Source organism: Electrophorus electricus, chromosome 6 (assembly GCF_013358815.1).
Source record: "Electrophorus electricus isolate fEleEle1 chromosome 6, fEleEle1.pri, whole genome shotgun sequence".
NCBI classification, from domain to species: Eukaryota; Metazoa; Chordata; class Actinopteri; order Gymnotiformes; family Gymnotidae; genus Electrophorus; species Electrophorus electricus.
The window spans coordinates 17986099-18003475 of record NC_049540.1 but is presented as its reverse complement, the minus strand read 5'-3'; the positions used below and the strand labels follow the sequence as shown (position 1 = coordinate 18003475).

The window sequence follows — 17377 nt, the reverse complement described above, 5'->3', positions numbered from 1 at the left end:
CTTCAATTTATTCTGTACAAGGATACTTCTGAGTGCGAGACTTTTTTCTTCTATGCTTGTTTAAACAGTCTGGTTTGGATACTTCCCCCTAGTGCACACATTCACGTTACGTTCACGTATATGACATCTATGCAAACGTCTACGTAAGACATGGCACATGTTTGTTGATACTCAGACACAGAAGTATAAATCAGCCTTTCTCAAAATACATGTTCAACCTGGTCACAGTTAAGTATTTTATTTAACTCTTTAATGCTTTCAGTAATTACCTCACCTAAATATTAATCTTGAAGTTAACTCTTTATAGTTAAATATTCAAATATATAATTATTATATAATAAGGGTCTTGCACAATGGTAAATAGCATTTTTTTTCAAACTGTTTTATTTGTATGTTTTGAGAAGAAATGCACATTCGATCTACATTCTGTCTTCCATATGAATGAGCATATATATCCATTAAGCTGCTCTGTCTTAAAATCTTTATGTAACAAAACTCAGGGATACAAGTGACAGCAGTTATTCACACATTCACACATATCTTACAGAATGTTATTTAACATACCAGTGACCTAAAATGTAAAGATATAAAAAGTAAAACTACTTTTAAAATCCACATTAAGAGAAGAGGAAAATCCAAGAAAATAATAAGAAAAAAAAATATCCCAATTGATAACCACTATCCACAGAAATGCCTCAAAAAAAAACCAAAAAAAAAAAAACATGCATCTTGCTAATTCTGCATATGGTTGATTTCTGCACTGGTTATATGGTTATATTTGCTAGAACCACATAAACTAATATTTAAAATATCTTCAATCCTCCACTAATTTGAATCAGTAAAACATGTTTTTCTATCAAGCAGTGACATCTAAATGTATAAAAATGAATGTGAATGTATGACACTATTTCCTGACACTTTCAATATGCACATGTTATGTATACATGCAAAGTAAAAGTTGAAAGATTAATATAGAACAACAAATATATTATTAACTTCTATGTCTCCAATAATAAATAATTAATAATTTTACATGTACTTAAGTATTGTAGTATTTCTATTGTTGCTCTTCACTCTTGACTGTAGTAATATCTGAACACAGGACTTCAGTACATATATACTTTAGTCGGTGCTGGTTTTAGTCTCAAACCTTACATTTACAATTACCTTATATTTTTTAGTTTTATTGTTAAAGATGAAGAAAGGAAATTGATTTTTCCTGTTGAAAAGATAAGTTTCTTTTTTGTCCTCAATGCTTTTCCTTGCCAGCACTCAGTTTATTACAGCATATATGACCTGATGCAATTTGATGTGTTAGAAACAGGAAGAGTTCAAATTTTACATCACCATCTTATTTTGACATGATTCTCCATTACTGTGGAAAATGCAAAAAAAAGAAAAAAAAGAAATATGTCCAACACATCTTTAACAAGGTAGTGGAAGGAAGACATTTGTGCATGTGTTACTGTTTGATCTGTTGCATCATGAGATAGAGGGCACAGCTTTCCTGACACACTTACTTGTGTGTGAGGCTGTGTTGCATCTGCTGAAGGCTCTTTTAAATGCATCCTGCAGTTCTTTATTCCTTAAGCTGTAAATGAAGGGATTCAGCAGGGGTGTCAGTACAGAGTAAAGCACAGCAAAAACCAAACGTACTTCTGAGTCAAACATGGTCACTCGGTAAGAGATGTACACACAGGAGGCTGACACATAAGAGATGCAGACCACTATCAGGTGGGAGCCACAAGTACCAAGAGCTTTCAGTCGTTCAGCTGAGCCCATTCTGATGATGGTTTTCCCAATGCTGATATATGATGCCAAAATTAGCAGGAAAGTACCAATAAGGGCAATTAAGGCAAAGATTAGTGCTACTGCACTGTTCCTTGTGATGTCCGTGCAGGCCAGACGCACAAGTGAGCTGTGATCACACAAGATATGTTTAACTATGTTGGGCCCACAGAATGGTAGTGGCACTGCTAAAATCAGGGAAGGGACAGGTATGATCCATCCAAAGAACCATGCTAAAAATATGAGCAAAAAGCAAACCTTCCTAGTCATAATTGATATGTAGCGTAAAGGATGACAGATAGCTAAGTACCTATCAAAAGCCATAACTGTTAGCAAAGCACGTACTGTTATACCCATAGAGAGAAAAAAATACATTTGCACAAAACATCCTGTTTTAGAAATGGTCTTAACTTCAACTAGAAATCCTGACAGCATGTTTGGAATAGTCACTGATGTGTAGACCATGTCAGAGAATGATAAATTATGGAGATACAAATACATGGGTGAATTCAGTCTGCAGTCTGTTCTTATGACATACATGATCATACTGTTTCCACAGAGTATAAGAATATATATTGTAAGAAAAATAGAAAATAGAATCATATATCTGTCTTTCAAACCATCAATAATGAAAACTGTTACTGGGTCTGTCGTGTTCATTTTAGTTGAATCCAGCAACTAGAAAAAAAACAGAGAAGAAAAAAGCAGAAATTACATTTCATGCAATACAATAATATTTTAGATAGTCCCACAGTTTGAATTAGTGATTAAAGTTAAACCTATTAAAATGTTAGTAAATTCAAACCAAAAAAAATAATAATAATCAGTGGAAAAGCCAATATGAAACAATTTTCTATATTGCACACATGACATTGTGCAATGAATTGTACCTGTGAAGGTCTGGACTTAATTAGTGTTCAATTTGATTTCATCATTACAAATGAAGAAACAGAGATTGTTTGAGGGTTTAAATACAAATATGAAAACAAAAGGATATCTGACCTCTCTAGAGCATGGGGTTATTTTTATTCACTCCAATTAAAAGCATCTCTTGAACCAATTAAAAGTTTACTGTTTTTTGTTTCTCTAGTTACGTTGTTTTTCATGTACTTAAAGAAAGATAATTGCACAAGTTTATTTACCTCTTTGTGGTTTGAACTTGAATCTTAGGATTTAATTGCTTTGTTACTATCAGTGGCAAGGAGTAGCTTGTTCAGCTACATTTCCCTATAGAGTTAAAGCTCTTAATACATACATTTTCACCTAGTAATAAGTTTGATTACATTCAATAATTTAACTGGTTAAAGTGAAAGGTCTGTTACTGTTTCTATCATTATATAATTAGGGTATTCACATTTAAAGCGCAAGCCTCCATTTCCATGTAAATGAAAGTTTCCTGTGTAGCATCGTTTTGAATCTGAACTGCATCTTTTTAAAATAAGCAGTTTTGATAATTGTATGCTTATAATAATTAAATTATTAAACTGTATTATCCAAATAAACTGTAAATAAACATAAATGTAATATGGCCAAAACATTTACTCATTCAAATGATGGAGTCATTGGCAAAGGATGTAATTTGTATGTCTGGTTCAGAAGTTTGTGTGTGTGTGTTCAGAAGCAAGATAGTTCATCACGGGTTTTGCAAGAAAAGTTACTTTCTTCTGCACAAATTTTAAACAGCTTATAAACTAATGTGTAGGATAACCTAAAGTAATGAAAACTTGGTTTAGGTAAATTAATGGAAAAGATTCTTGATTTTCAATACTAGGCTTCAGAAGCCATCTAAAGTCTAGATTGTTAGTCACTTTTGTCCATGTTTATACATGTACAGGGGCAGAAACCACATAAGCAAGCTGTTTGAGATTACATAATAACTCAACATGGTTTGACACCATGTCAGAAAGTTAACTATTTGATAGTTTTGACTTATGGTTCAAACAATTATGTACAATATCTTAGATTAGTTGTTAGCTACATTGGCTTTGAAGCTCCAGTGCAAAACTGAAGCAGCCTTTAGAGATCAACCCCTAAGCTGTGCATTTAGGGTCAAGGAAAATTACATTTGATTGTGTTTTTTTATGCATAGAATAGAGAAGCATATGACCTTTCAGTTTTGTCTCAACACACTTGTTTTGATGATATGAGACCAAATTATTATGGAAAACACATTTTGAAAGAAGCCAAAAAGGGTTCAGGTCAGAGCTGTATATTTGCATTTACATTTACATTTTCATCATTTCACGCGCTTATCTAGAGTGACTTACCAAGTGCTTTGTCATTTACTCATAGAATGTATCCTAGTACAGTACAGTAGGTTAGAGTCCAACATACCAATTAATTAGAATACTGTAGAATACAGGGATCAATGCTGATACCTAGAAGTACAAAATAGATAAAGTCTATCTTAAACAATGATAAATGCAATAAACAATAAGTGCTAGAGTTTGTTAAACAACATAAACAATACCTTACAATAAGTACTAAATTAGTCAGTCAATCTGCGTTTGAAGACTGCAAGGGGCTCTGTTGTCCGGACAGCAAGTGACAGAAAATAGTCTGTCGTCCATGACTCCTGAAGCATGTTATTTCAAAATGAGCCGTACTTGAGGTTCAAAGTATTCCAGGTACAGATCGGGCTTTGACCATTGATCTCATGTATGAAGGGGCTGGTCCATTTTTGGCTTTGTAGGCAAGCATCAAGGTTTTAAATCTGATGTGTGCAGCTACTGGGAGCCAATGAAGGGAGCGCAGCAGCGGAGTAACATGTAAACTTCGGAAGATTGAAGACCAGTCATGCTGTTGCATTCTGGACACATTGTAGACGTTTGATGGCTCTTAGAGGAAGACCAGCAAGTAGCGAGTTGCAGTAATCTAGCTTTGAGATCACAAGAGACTGCACAAGCACCTGGGTAGTTTCCTGCGAGAGAAATGGCCGAATCCTGCTCACTTGTGCGTCTGTCTTGACCAACATCACAATGAACAGTGCAGTAGAACTAATCTTTGCCTTAATTGTTCTTATTCGTATTTTCCTGCTAATTCTATCATCATACAACAGTATCGGAAAACCATCATCAGAATGGGCTCAGCTGAAAGACTGAAAGTTCTTGTTGCTTGTTGCTCCCATCTGATAGTGGCCTGTATCTCCTATGTGTTAGCCACCTGTGTGTACATCTCTTACAGAGTGTCCATGTGTGACCCAAAAGTTCATTGGGTTGTGCTGTGCGTTACTGTGTACTGACACCTGCTGACCAGTAAAGTAGGCCTTCAGCAGATTCAGCATCATGGCTTTCAAAGATTCTCGTTTAACTTCTTACCAGCTCAAACCATTTTGAATCCTTCGTATGTTACAAAGGAGAAGTCTGCAAGACCGGGTTTCTGCGAGGAATTACATAGGATAAAACTGAATAAAATTGAGAACAGCCTGGTTAGTATATGGATTTTCAAGGTCAGTTTTTGCAAAAGCTGTTAGAAAATAATCATCTAGAAGGATGATTTGTGCATGTTGTGGAAGTGACAGAAATTCTCACAAACATTCTATCCCCCTGAAGTGTATTATGAAGGAAAAGGTTATATTAACCTTACTGCTGCAGAGACAGCACACAGGTCAGAGAGCTATGTGATCAAATGGGAGGAAATGTGAATATTTCAAAGGGAGGTTTGATTATTTATGTTAAAATTGACCTCAACTTCAAAAGGGTCTTATGGTCTCCCATTGACATGGAGCCATAAGTTTATCTCGGGGAGCATTTTTTTTATTATTATCATGTTTTAATTAACATGTTTTCTTTGTGAGAAATAGAAACTACTTCACATCTTATACTCCTCTAATTAAGCGACATCAGTGATGACAACAGATGGCTAATAAGATGGCTTAATAAGCCAAATTATATACTGAGTAAGCATTTTTTATGCACACCTAGCTGTATCTAACTTGCTGCTGTATATTTTGCAGACAATTATCAATTATAATCAACCATCATTGGCACCACTGTTGTATTCTGAAGTCAGTTAACAACTACTATATGTTGCCTCAGCCTCACCCTAACCAACTACTTCTCTGTTGCCCTTAATGGACGTTATCTTACGAGTCTAGGACACATGCACACCATCGGGACAAGACTAGGACCTCTAGAAAGTTTGACTACACATTAAGTGCTTATTTTTTCATTTTTATTAATTTTTCTCTTAAAATTGTTATTATTGTGGCGACCATTGTCGGCAAGAGGAGGATGGGCCTCCCTTTGAGTCTTGGTTCTTCTCAAGGTTTCTTCCTCATGCTCTAGGGAGTGTTTCCTCGCCACTGTCACCCTTGGCTTGCTCACTGGGGACTTGGACTTGGACATTTGTATAACTGCTTTGTGACAACATCTGTTGTAAAAATCACTAAATAAATACATTTTTGATATGATTTGATATTGGTCTCTATCATTAGTAGCCTGGTTTTGACCAGAGGACAGGTGTTAACTGCATGCTGTTGACCTACGTTTATAATGTAAATGTTCTTGAGAATACTGTTCATGCAAACACTTATGAATACACCTTAAACTGAACTACATTTTCTGAGTGATAATTAATTACAGCTACTCTATAGTTGTTCCAGGTAGGCTGTCATACATTTATAAAATCATAATTTTAAATCCTGATCCACCACTGCTGGCATCACTTTTTAAGTCAGCTGACTTACTGAACTGATGCCCATCTCATGAATGTAGGTAGGTTGAGGTCTCAAGCCAACAAAGTAAAGGACATGTGACACATGATGTCTGACTGATATCAGCCTTCATCCATGTCACATCTTTCTCTTTTGAATTCTTGATCTGTAAGAACAGGTATATTCTTTCTTCATCTATTTTGTGTCTTATGCATCCCAGTGACTGAAAAATCTGACTCGAAAATCTTGCGTGTGACTCTCAACAATGTCATGTTCATATTTTCAGGTTCTGAAAAAATAACAGTTTTGCATCACTACCCCAGGTCTTTGTGAAGCAGTGTCCAATGTGATAATTTTCTCCCACTGAGTGATCACTGTATATCAGAGATTTACTGGCCTGGGGGGAAAAAAATAAATACATTTTACCGTAAAACTATTAATTTATTAATAGTATATACATTGTACAAGTTGTTGTACTTTATTGTAGTTGCAGGAAATCATATGAGCAATGCATACACAGTGTGTCTGAGTTGAGCTCACAGGGTGACGTGATGTGACTAGTACAGTAGTGCAGTATTTAAAGGCTGGATACATGCTTTCTTTTTACCTGCTTGCTAACCACTTGTTAACAGTCTGTTGCCACCGGCTAGCTCCTGTGTTGAACAGGGGAGCTGTCCCCCCAGCAGTACATGGCCTCTCCATTGCCTAGACTCCAGCCAAGCCTCCTTGTGCTCATATACAGTAGCTGGATGCTTTGGCAGTTCCAGTCTAACTTTGGTGGGGTATCTCAGAGCTGCAGTGGCCCCCAGAGGTTTTCATGGTCACGCACTGTCTATTGAGATGAAGGCAAGGGGAGCATAATCTAAGAGAAAGCGATGTGTTTGGCAACACACATTAGGTAGGCTTCTGCCAGACTGGAATTCCAGCAGCTTCCAGCAGCCATGATGGAGGATCAGACATCTTGAGTTCTTTCCCTTGCCACCAGGATCTACCTCAGCATGGTGAAGACTTTGCACCTCCTGTAGCATTTGGTCCTGTAAGGAAAAATGTTTTCCTTGCATAAATCTCCACCTCTGACCACAGTGTACACTATTTGGACAGGTTGAAATCTGGCAGTGTTGGGGTGTCTGGTGACAGGAGCTGGGAAACATGGCCTGGAAGCTTCTAGTTAGACCCCTGTACATCAGTGGCATGGGGTATATGGTCTCCAGCAGCTGGGTTGAGTGGCAGCTGCTCTTAGCACTATCTAAGGGGCGCACTACTCACCCCACATGGAAGATATAAAAGTGGGTCAAAATCTGCCCACTCTACTATCTTCTAGACTTGTTACCATGCCTACTGTGAATTCCATTCTGCAGTTAAAGTGAAAACATGATCTATTTAAAACTGGTAAAATAGAATGTCAGGACTCTTCTGAAGAGTGAGACCTCACAGAAGAAAAATATATATATAACTAGATATATATCCACCAAGGCAGTTCCACATTAGGAGACATCTGCGCAGTTGGTACAAGTCCAGAAAGTTTGTCCATCAAAATCTATCTGATGCTAATAAAACTATGCTAACTAGTTAGCTAGCTTCCCCATATTTGGCACTTTGTTAAAAACATGGTCCAAACCGGCTCAAACTCTCTTGGAGAACTATCTGTAAATTTTTAAAACTAAATTGTTATAACTAAACTTCCTGAAATATTTGCTTTTTAAACAGCACTTTCAATAATTTTTTTATATTTCCCCAAACTTGGGGCAACGGAGATAGCGAGCCTCTTAGCGTCCAACCTGTTGTCTTTGAGTACAGCTAGGATATTCCCTGTAGATTGCAATTGTTTGGATCATGGATTTTTAACTTATTTTTGTACAAGAATATGTATTCAGTATTAAAATCTCCAAATGATCTGCCAGCATCTTCCTGTTCACAGAGAAGCTTTGCAGAGGGTATTTTACCATCTCCTTGAGATGGCAGCCCTCAATGCTTAAACAATTTTTATTCTTATCTCCCAGCACCCTTAGTATTAGGACGGCATACTCCATGCACAACAGCATCAACAAAGTCCCAACCTTCATAGCCCTATCACCAAGGCAATGTGAAAATGTGGGGTGACTACAGAGAGATCACAGGAGAGGAGAGTTCAAGGCCCAGCCTCTGACTCCCTTTATATATTTTTGTAGGTTTTTTGGGTCATGTATTCTAGGTAAATTTATATTGAGTTGCCTTATCACTCACAGAACACCGGATACCACAAATACGAGCCAGGTATGACAGACTGTAGGTGTGCAGTCTATTTATTAGAGATTATCAGATAATCACAGGACACAGAGAAGCGTGGTAAGTACAGGAAAGACCTATAGAGAAAAATGTGCAGATCAAAACTAAATTTTAAAAAATCACAAGACAACAGAAAAATTAGGGTACAAGGATACAAATAATGCATCTGAACACTGGTAAGTGAAGCAAGTATTTATATAGAGAAAACAAACTTGGTCTATATATACATATACATGGATAACAGCACAACATATGTCAAACTATTAAAGCTCCAGACAGGGTAGAAGATCCATGACCAACCCTGTTTTAATGGACAGCTCCCAAGGCAAAGTGCAGACAGAGGCAAGGGAGCCCAGACAACAGAGTGACATCCTTAATGACATCAGGTGATGCTGTCATATTGAGGCTAAAAGAGTCATGCCCAGTAAAGGCAGGATGAGCAAGTTCAACAACAGATAGTCAAGAAGGTGGATTAGCACTACAGGGACCAAATGAGCAAACTCCAAAGAGCTCGTAGCCAAGAGGACTGCAGCTCAGCCACTGGGAGGGGCGTGAAGTGGGATGGCAACAAAGGGTCTAGAGTGGAAACAAAGATTTCACAGGAACTAAAGTGTAACTCAGTAGGCACAGAGTCAGTGGGTGGGTGGGAAAGGGGCAGGCACTTGCATGGGTTCAAAGGTGGAAGATTGCAGACGCTGGGTCAGCAGATGAGGCTGGAGGTGCTGACTGGGAGCTGGAGCTGCTGAGACTGAAGAAACCAAAGCTCTCAGGTTTAAAAACGTATACTGAAGTATACTAAATTTTAGCATGCTAAAGCACACAAAGTGTATTTTCAATAACAATAATGATCAGTGCATTTAAAAGGGTACTAAAATGTAACAATGTTTTTGTACTTATTAATCAATGATTTTACAAAAGTAATAAATTAGCCAACTTTAATCATGTTAACTATATTGAAATATACTAAAACTTGACTATTTTAAGTGTACCTATGTAGATCTTTAAACATAATACAGTATATGGACACTATATGGCCAAAAGTCAACTCACTTAATTATTGAGTTTAGGCTTTACCTCTGTCAAATGTAACTTAACAGCTCAACCACAAAGTGGTAGAGCATGCAAACTGACAGAAAGGGGCCTCCAAAGAGCAGAAATGTACACAGCATAAACAACCCTATCTTCTGTTGCATCTCACTACAGAGTTTCATACTGTCACTGGAAGCAACATAAGCAGAGGAACGTGTGCATCATGAGCATCATAAAATGGGTTTCCATAGCCAAGCAACATCTGGAGTAGAGTAAAGGACGTCGCCAATGAACCCTGGAGTAATGTAAACATGTTTTCTGGAGTGAAGAATCACACTTCATTATATGTTATTCTGATGTGCAAATATGGGTTTGACAGATGGCAGAAGAATGTTACTTACTGGAAAGCACAAGGCCAACAGTAATAGAAATTAAATATTAAATGAAAGATCATTGATTTAAATATTAATTAAATTATTATTGTACCCATTTTTTTCAAAATCAATTGCAACTATTTGGCACCTGCTTCAGACTTCATATTGATTAATACACATATAGAAAAGTATGTTTGAAATTCAACAAATTTCACTTAAAAGTGACAAGTACACATTACACAAATAAATGTATGTTTTTCATATTTTCATTATAGTATAAGTACAAAGAAATTTTTGCCCACTTTCTAAAATGTGTTTGAGAGAACAAGTGAATTTGCTAAAATGACATTTTAACGAAAAGTATATTTCATAGTTAATGTATTTAAAGTATACTAAATAATTTTTTTAAGTGTGATCAATGTTTGCTTGCAGGTATTTGATGAAAGCATGAAATTCCTACACTTTTGGTACATACATAAGCAAAAAAGCAGATATCGCTCCCAGAGTAACAAACTTAGCTGAGGTGCTGAAGCTAACAAATAGGAAACTAAATGTGGAACAATCAAATCACACAAAAATATTTTTAAATTGGCAAGCTTTTGGTTTTTCACCTTCTTCAAGCTGTAAACAGACAGCAAATAAACACAACACTGAAGGTTAAAAAAGGTTTTAAAAAAAGCTTAATTAACCTTAATACAGGGCATATGTGTCACTCAGTTAAGCTTGTAACTAGACCTCATGGAAGTTGTATTGCTTAACATGATGCACTACCAGTTAAACACAGTGTCCACGGAGACATTTAACCTCCAACATCCAAAATACATAGAGAACACCCAACACTAGAGAAATATTCAATGCGCACGTTACATGCCCCTGGTTAGTGGCAAAACCGACAGGGCCGTAACAGTCCTAAGAGGAGTATGTGTGTGTGTGAGGCATGTGTAAAATAGCCAAGGATGAGACCAACACCAGTAACCTTTGCATTTAACAATTTACTTGTACCAATAAAATAAATCATGAGAGCACATAGTTCAGAGCACAATTCTAGTGAGTGACCATAAAGTATGGGTGGACGTTGTGGACGGTGCCAAAGAAAAGAAAATAATAAACCAGCTTTCCTGCCTACCACATTACCTTTCCTGATCAACAATGTCACGAAGTGGCACCCGCCCCTAATCTACCACATCTATACATTGAAGTCACCTGTAACCATGTTACCTGACTTGTCCACACTGACAGATAGGGGAAACATAACAGCAATCTCATGAGTAAACTAAACAGTATCATTCATACACTGTCATGAGATGCCTTAAGTAATAACTGTCAAGCATGGCCCGAATCAGCGCTGCATACTTTCACAAAATGTCCTAAATAATAACTCAAGCATGTCCTGAATCGGTGCTGCATACTTTCACAGGAGATCCGCTGCAGTCCTGCCTCCATCTCGGCCCACAAGGCTTCTCATTGGTTTACCTGTAACAGGGAAAAGCAACCAATACAAAATACAAACGTGCACACCTGGCACGTAACAGCACACATCACGCATCAGCTATTATAAACAATAGAATAAACATAATCCATTGTAGTTTATTTATATTACATTCATATCAGAATCCTAATTGACCCAACGATTTTAATGCATCCAATATATTGATCCAATGAAGTTCTCTGGCATAACTTTCTAACAGCATCACACTGTCTATGAATAATATTCTGCTCTATGTCCTAGAACCTCTGTTCCCACATAGTTGTATAATGCCAACAGGTCCATTTGGAACCTAGACATACTTTCTATATTCATGGCTGGTGCACTTTAGTCCTGAGTAGGAGCCAAAGGCAATAGGAGATAGGCGCATAGTTATTCCATCTTTCCTGCTAATAATACTCATAACAGGCTGATGAAGTCAGAAGAGACAGGTAGGGTAAACAGACACACCTGTCATAGGCCAAGAAACTAACAGGTCAAGACTGGAAAATAACAGTATATGATAAAACAAGGAAATGTATACAATAAGACTGCTTACTGCTAACAACACTAGCAGTTCTTTGCAGAGACAAACTATGGGTATATATACTGTAAATAAACAGACGACATCACAAACCAGAGCTGAAACTAATAATGAGGGGTGTTGTCTGGGTGGCTGCACTCCAGTACCCGCACTGCATTTGTAATTGGCAGTACATTCTGAACGTATGCTGTGTGGCCATGGGTTTCATTATATTTTTAGGTGGCAGTGTATGTCGCTTCTGCCAAGCTATAGAACAGTTACATGCAAAATTGTTTAATGCTGTTCACGTTTTCCAAGCTAAATCACAGAGAAGATGCTTTACCATTACAACTCCACATAGCCCAAAGTTGAGTTTTAACCCTTAACAGCAGTTTGTGCAGCTCTATACTATTTGAAACTGCTTTGACTATAGATTGTGCTACACAGCACAGTAGAAGCCAGTACAAGTACCAGCAACATTCCATTTAAATGGTTTCCTCTTCCTTTGCTGCTACATAAGACGTGACATAGAACATAGGCCTCATTGACACTAAGGTTTATTTACTAATTTATTTACTTGGTGCCTAAACACTGTGAAAGCACTGAAATTGCATAATGCATCTAAATATTTAATGGCACTGTACATTGTCTCAAAATTTGAATTGTCTCAAATGCAGCAATACAACTACACAGTGTACTTTTGTTCATCCAAAACAAGTCTAGTAAAGCGGTATAGATGTTCTATGGCTCTCATGCAGAAAGAAACAGAGTTTGAAACAAAATAGTCAGAGGAATACAAGACACAAAAGCAGGAATTTTGTTTTGCTTCATTCTGCTGTGCTTTCTTCTGTCTTTTATTCTCACTATGCATTTCTGTATTTGATACAGAGCTGTCAATAATCCTATCCCATAGCCCTGTCAGGGAATACCCCTGTCAACAATAACACAGACATTCCACTTGTTCACTAACAATAGGTAATAATAAGCAGTACATCAGTCACTCAGAAAGGCAGCTCCTTTGGTTTTGCTGTGACATAGCTGTCTGCTGGCTATCTGCCTTGTCTAGCAGGATAGATCCCAGACTAGCAGGAGCTATTTTCTGGTGTTGTCATTGTTGATTAATGGGGTTAGGATACATTATTTTGGCCAAATCTGAAGGCAGGACTGCATGAATCCTTTTCCACAAAAGAAATACCATTATACTAAAAGATAATTCCATTATAATACCATTATAACAAAAAAAACCCATTATAATAAAGGTTTTTAAAAATGGCAGACAGAACTTTTGTTTCTACAGCTGATATACTCTGCTGCAATGTAACTTGCAAGTCAGTGTTAGTTATCTAGTTAGCTAAAAGACACTTGTCTTCCAAATGCACATATAAGAAGTATGTAAATGCTATTGATCTAGGCAGCTGACCCTCCAAATAGATCACAAGGAATGTACAGCTCTGGAAAAAAAAAAAATTAGACCATTCCAGTTTTTTCTTAAATCAGCATCTCCACATGTATAGCAGACATACCATTCAAGCTTTTGTTGAATTCCTTCACAGACACACCTCATTCTACTTAATGAATAGGTAATCACTGTAACAAAATCCTATTCTAACGAGCAACAGTATAAAAACCACTGCTGCTGTCATCACTATTCTCTTGTTATAGAACCAGCTGGATGGGAAAAGCAGTGCTAGGACTACCCAAAAAGTAAGTGTAGTCAAAATACAGCTACAGACCATGCCAAAAGAGTTTAAAAGAACAATTCTCTACCGACCATGATGATCGCCACCTCATTCGAATGTCACTTAACAACCGTAAGATGACGTGAAGTGACCCACAGAAAGAATGGCATGCAGCAACTGGGGTGAATTGCACAGTGAGGACGGTTCGAAACAGGCTTTTGGGGGCAGGGCTGAAGTCGTGCAAAGCTAGAAAAAAGCCCTTCATCAATGAGAAGCAAAGAAGAGCCAGACTGAAGTTTGCAAAAGACCATAAGGTTTAGATCGTAGAGGACTGGAGTAAGGTCATCTTCTCTGATGAGTGTATATTTCAGCCTGGAGAGCTGGAGAGGCCTACAAGGCAGAGTGTCTCGCACCCACAGTGAAATTTGGTGCAGGATCGGTGATGATCTTGGGGTTTTTCAGCAAGGCCGGCATTGGGCAGATTTGTTTTTGTGACGCATGAATCAAGCCACTTACAATACTGTGCTGGAAGAAAACTTGCTTCCTTCTGCTCTGACAATGTTCCCCAACTCTGATGATTTTTCAACAGGACAATGCTCCATGTCACACAGCCAGGTTAATCAAAGTGCAGATGAGGGTCCACTAGATCAAGACCCTATCATGGCCAGCCCAATCTCCAGACCTGAACCCCACTGAAAACCTCTGGAATGTGATCAAGAGGAAGATGCATGGTCACCAGCCATCAAACAAAGCCGAGCTCCTGGAATTTGTGTGCCAGGAGTGGCATAAAGTTATCCAACAGCAATGTGAAAGACTGGTGGAAAGCATGCAAAGATGCATGAAAGCTGTGATTAAAACTCAGGGTTATTCCCCAAACATTGATTTCTTGACTCATCCTAAGTTGAAATATTACTACTGTGTTGTTTATAAGTTAATATGAGCTTGTTTTCTTTGCATTATTTGTGGTCTGAAATTTCTGTAACTGTTTTGTTATTTTGACCATTAGTTGTTTTCATTAAAAAAAAAAACATGCTATAAAATACAATTTTTTTTTTCTGGAATTTGGAAGAAATGTTTCCAGTAGTTTATAGAATAAAACAAGACTGCTTAGCCTGGTCAAACACATACCCATCAATTGTACAACTAGAGAAACTGATCATTTTGTAGTGGTCTCATTTTTTTCCAGAGCTGTATATTCTCTGACATCCTAGATAGCTTTTCCCAAGATAAGCAAACTCATAAAGAGCACCATGATGAAGAAGATCCATATGAAGAAATGATCCATGACCTTTGCAACTTTACGCCACTCACCAGTCAGTCTCTGGGTGGCCCTTTGGTCATAATAACAGCCAGTGATATAGTCAATGTTCCTCAGTAAAGACTGGTGATGGCATACGTACTCGCCTGTAAACAGCAGCTCCTTTGTCTCCAGTGACTCCTTCCCCACTACAGTACCAACACTTCCATCCTTTCTTTTTCCACCTGTTCTGCTTCTGATAAATCTGCATGCTCATTGCTCATGAATGCCCTGTCCTTCCAGACACTAAGACTGTGTTTTTGGTTTGCTTCTGATTACATGGTTGGGCTCAGTCATAGACTGGCCTTTGAGGATCCTTAGCCTCACTGGCTGCAACTCCACACACTGGCCAGTGACAGTCCTCTTCCCTCACCTGGCCACCGACAGTCCATCTGCCCCCTCCGTGGAGAGGCTTCTTAGTATTGTCGGACAGACCGCTCTCATCCACCTCATGAGCAAAACAAAATCGGGCCAAGTAGTGCAGAATGAACCGGCAGGCCCACTCTGGCACAGGCCGAGCGTCAGGACAGTGGTGGATGTTCATAATGAAGATAGTCAGGGCAGTGGAGGCTGTGATCATGGTCATTGTGGCGATGTAGTATTTGCTTGTGAATACAACAGGACTCATCACTCACAGCAGCACGCATTACAGAGCAGATAACACTAAACAGATACAATCAAAAATAACAGCTATGAGGCTATGGGATTATTGCTTATCAGGTCTCAAGAGGGCTGTTAGAATGTATTATTTAAGCACTCATCATTAGCTAGCCTGAGGCTACAATAATAATATAAATAAAAAAACCTTAAGAAAAATAAAATTACAGCAGTAGGGGTGCATGCTGCATTATGCATGGTAAGTACTACATTGTTAAGCCACTATGGCATTGCCTAGGCGTTTTTGCTTTACTTCTGAGTGTACTTTTTACCTACCAAGATATTACCATTATAAACTGAATTTCTTGTGACTTTTGGCTCTTTCATTTAATTGCATAGCACAGCAATATTAAAATCCTATGCGCCGCAGAATACATAAAGCTGATACATATTTACAAAGCATTAACTGGCTTTTAATTGTATGTATAAAAATTCCAGAGTACAATTCCCAAATAATAATAAACTAAATGTATATACTTGAAAACGATATTTATTTTTACAGATGAGACACCACAATACAATGCACAAAAGCATGCCATGTGACTTCTGCAGCTAGTAATTATAGATGGTGGCTTTTTTGCTTTGTATAACATTAAAATCTTGAAAATTTTTATTTTATAATATTTTTATATTTATTTTTCAGATATTCATCTGGCCTGCAAGATCATTGATATTCAAAATAGTAAATCCAGTGAGAGATATAAGACCATGTAAATTCTCACCAATGAGTGGAATATTTTCAGAAGGGGGCATGCTCTCTGCCACTAACAACTGGAACACAATAAGGGGCAGTAGCACTGTAACCCCAACGGACACCTTTTCTCCAGCTAGTAAGAAGAAACCCAAGGGAGCCAGAAAAGAGATCATACATGGGATGGGGATAAGTAAATTGAAGATGTAGAAGGAAGCACCCCTCTTCAAGTGCAGCATGTAAGTGATATCTGGATAAGGGTCAGAGCAGCAACTGTATAGTATAATGTTCTTCTTGGCAGGCATTCCTAGTACTTCCAATACAATTTTCTCCACAAAGTCAACAAGGTCAGCAGTATCCAAGGCATTGAGAAGGCCCATTTGGTTGCTGTTGTGGGTCCAGGAGCCAAAGGTGAGATGACACTGAGAGTCAAAGGGGATGAAAGACATCCACGTAATCCCACGTGACCTGGCCATCATAGTGGATCACCACATTGGTCTCCATGGAGCTAGAGAACTGGTCATTTGCACTATAAGATAGCGTGTGGCCAAACACAGATAAAGCTTTTTTATTTCTGTGTTCATACAAGACCTAGGCTGCAGCCTATATAATCCATCCATAAACGTCTCAGAGTACCCCAGCTCCCACCTGGAAAACACCAAAACGTGCAGTAAAGGAGCAGGCTACTCCAGGACAAGAGTTAGCAATTTCCATTTATTAGTTTATTCATGCTCAAGCTTGAACTGATATCAAATGTGTGTGTGTGTAGCACGTTGCTTGCACAGTTTATGAAGAACCGAAATATCTTTTATCTCTAGAAACTCTACACCTTTTACTACATTAAACTCCACTTGGAATCTTCTGCAGATACATTTTATATTTTACAATTTGGTGCAGAGGCTCATGATGCTGCTGTTCAGAAGAGTGACACAGTATATGAACATTCTGCATAACA

The 17377-nt window shown here is 37.9% G+C and overlaps 2 protein-coding genes across 2 annotated transcripts; both read right to left on the bottom strand.

The window, feature by feature from the left end:
• Window positions 1-1482: 1482 nt before the first annotated feature.
• On the bottom strand, window positions 1483-2448 carry or101-1 (odorant receptor, family B, subfamily 101, member 1). Its single transcript, XM_027017966.2, has one exon. It carries the CDS (start codon window positions 2446-2448, stop codon window positions 1483-1485), a length of 966 nt encoding a protein of 321 aa, XP_026873767.1.
• Window positions 2449-14984: 12536 nt separating this feature from the next.
• Window positions 14985-17003, bottom strand: LOC113582478 (neuronal acetylcholine receptor subunit alpha-10). Its single transcript, XM_027018255.2, is given in 5 exon segments — window positions 14985-15265; window positions 15268-15366; window positions 15369-15680; window positions 16454-16869; window positions 16871-17003. Coding segments are annotated over 5 exon segments (1164 nt in total). The 5' UTR covers window positions 16927-17003.
• Between the last annotated feature and the right edge of the window lie 374 nt (window positions 17004-17377).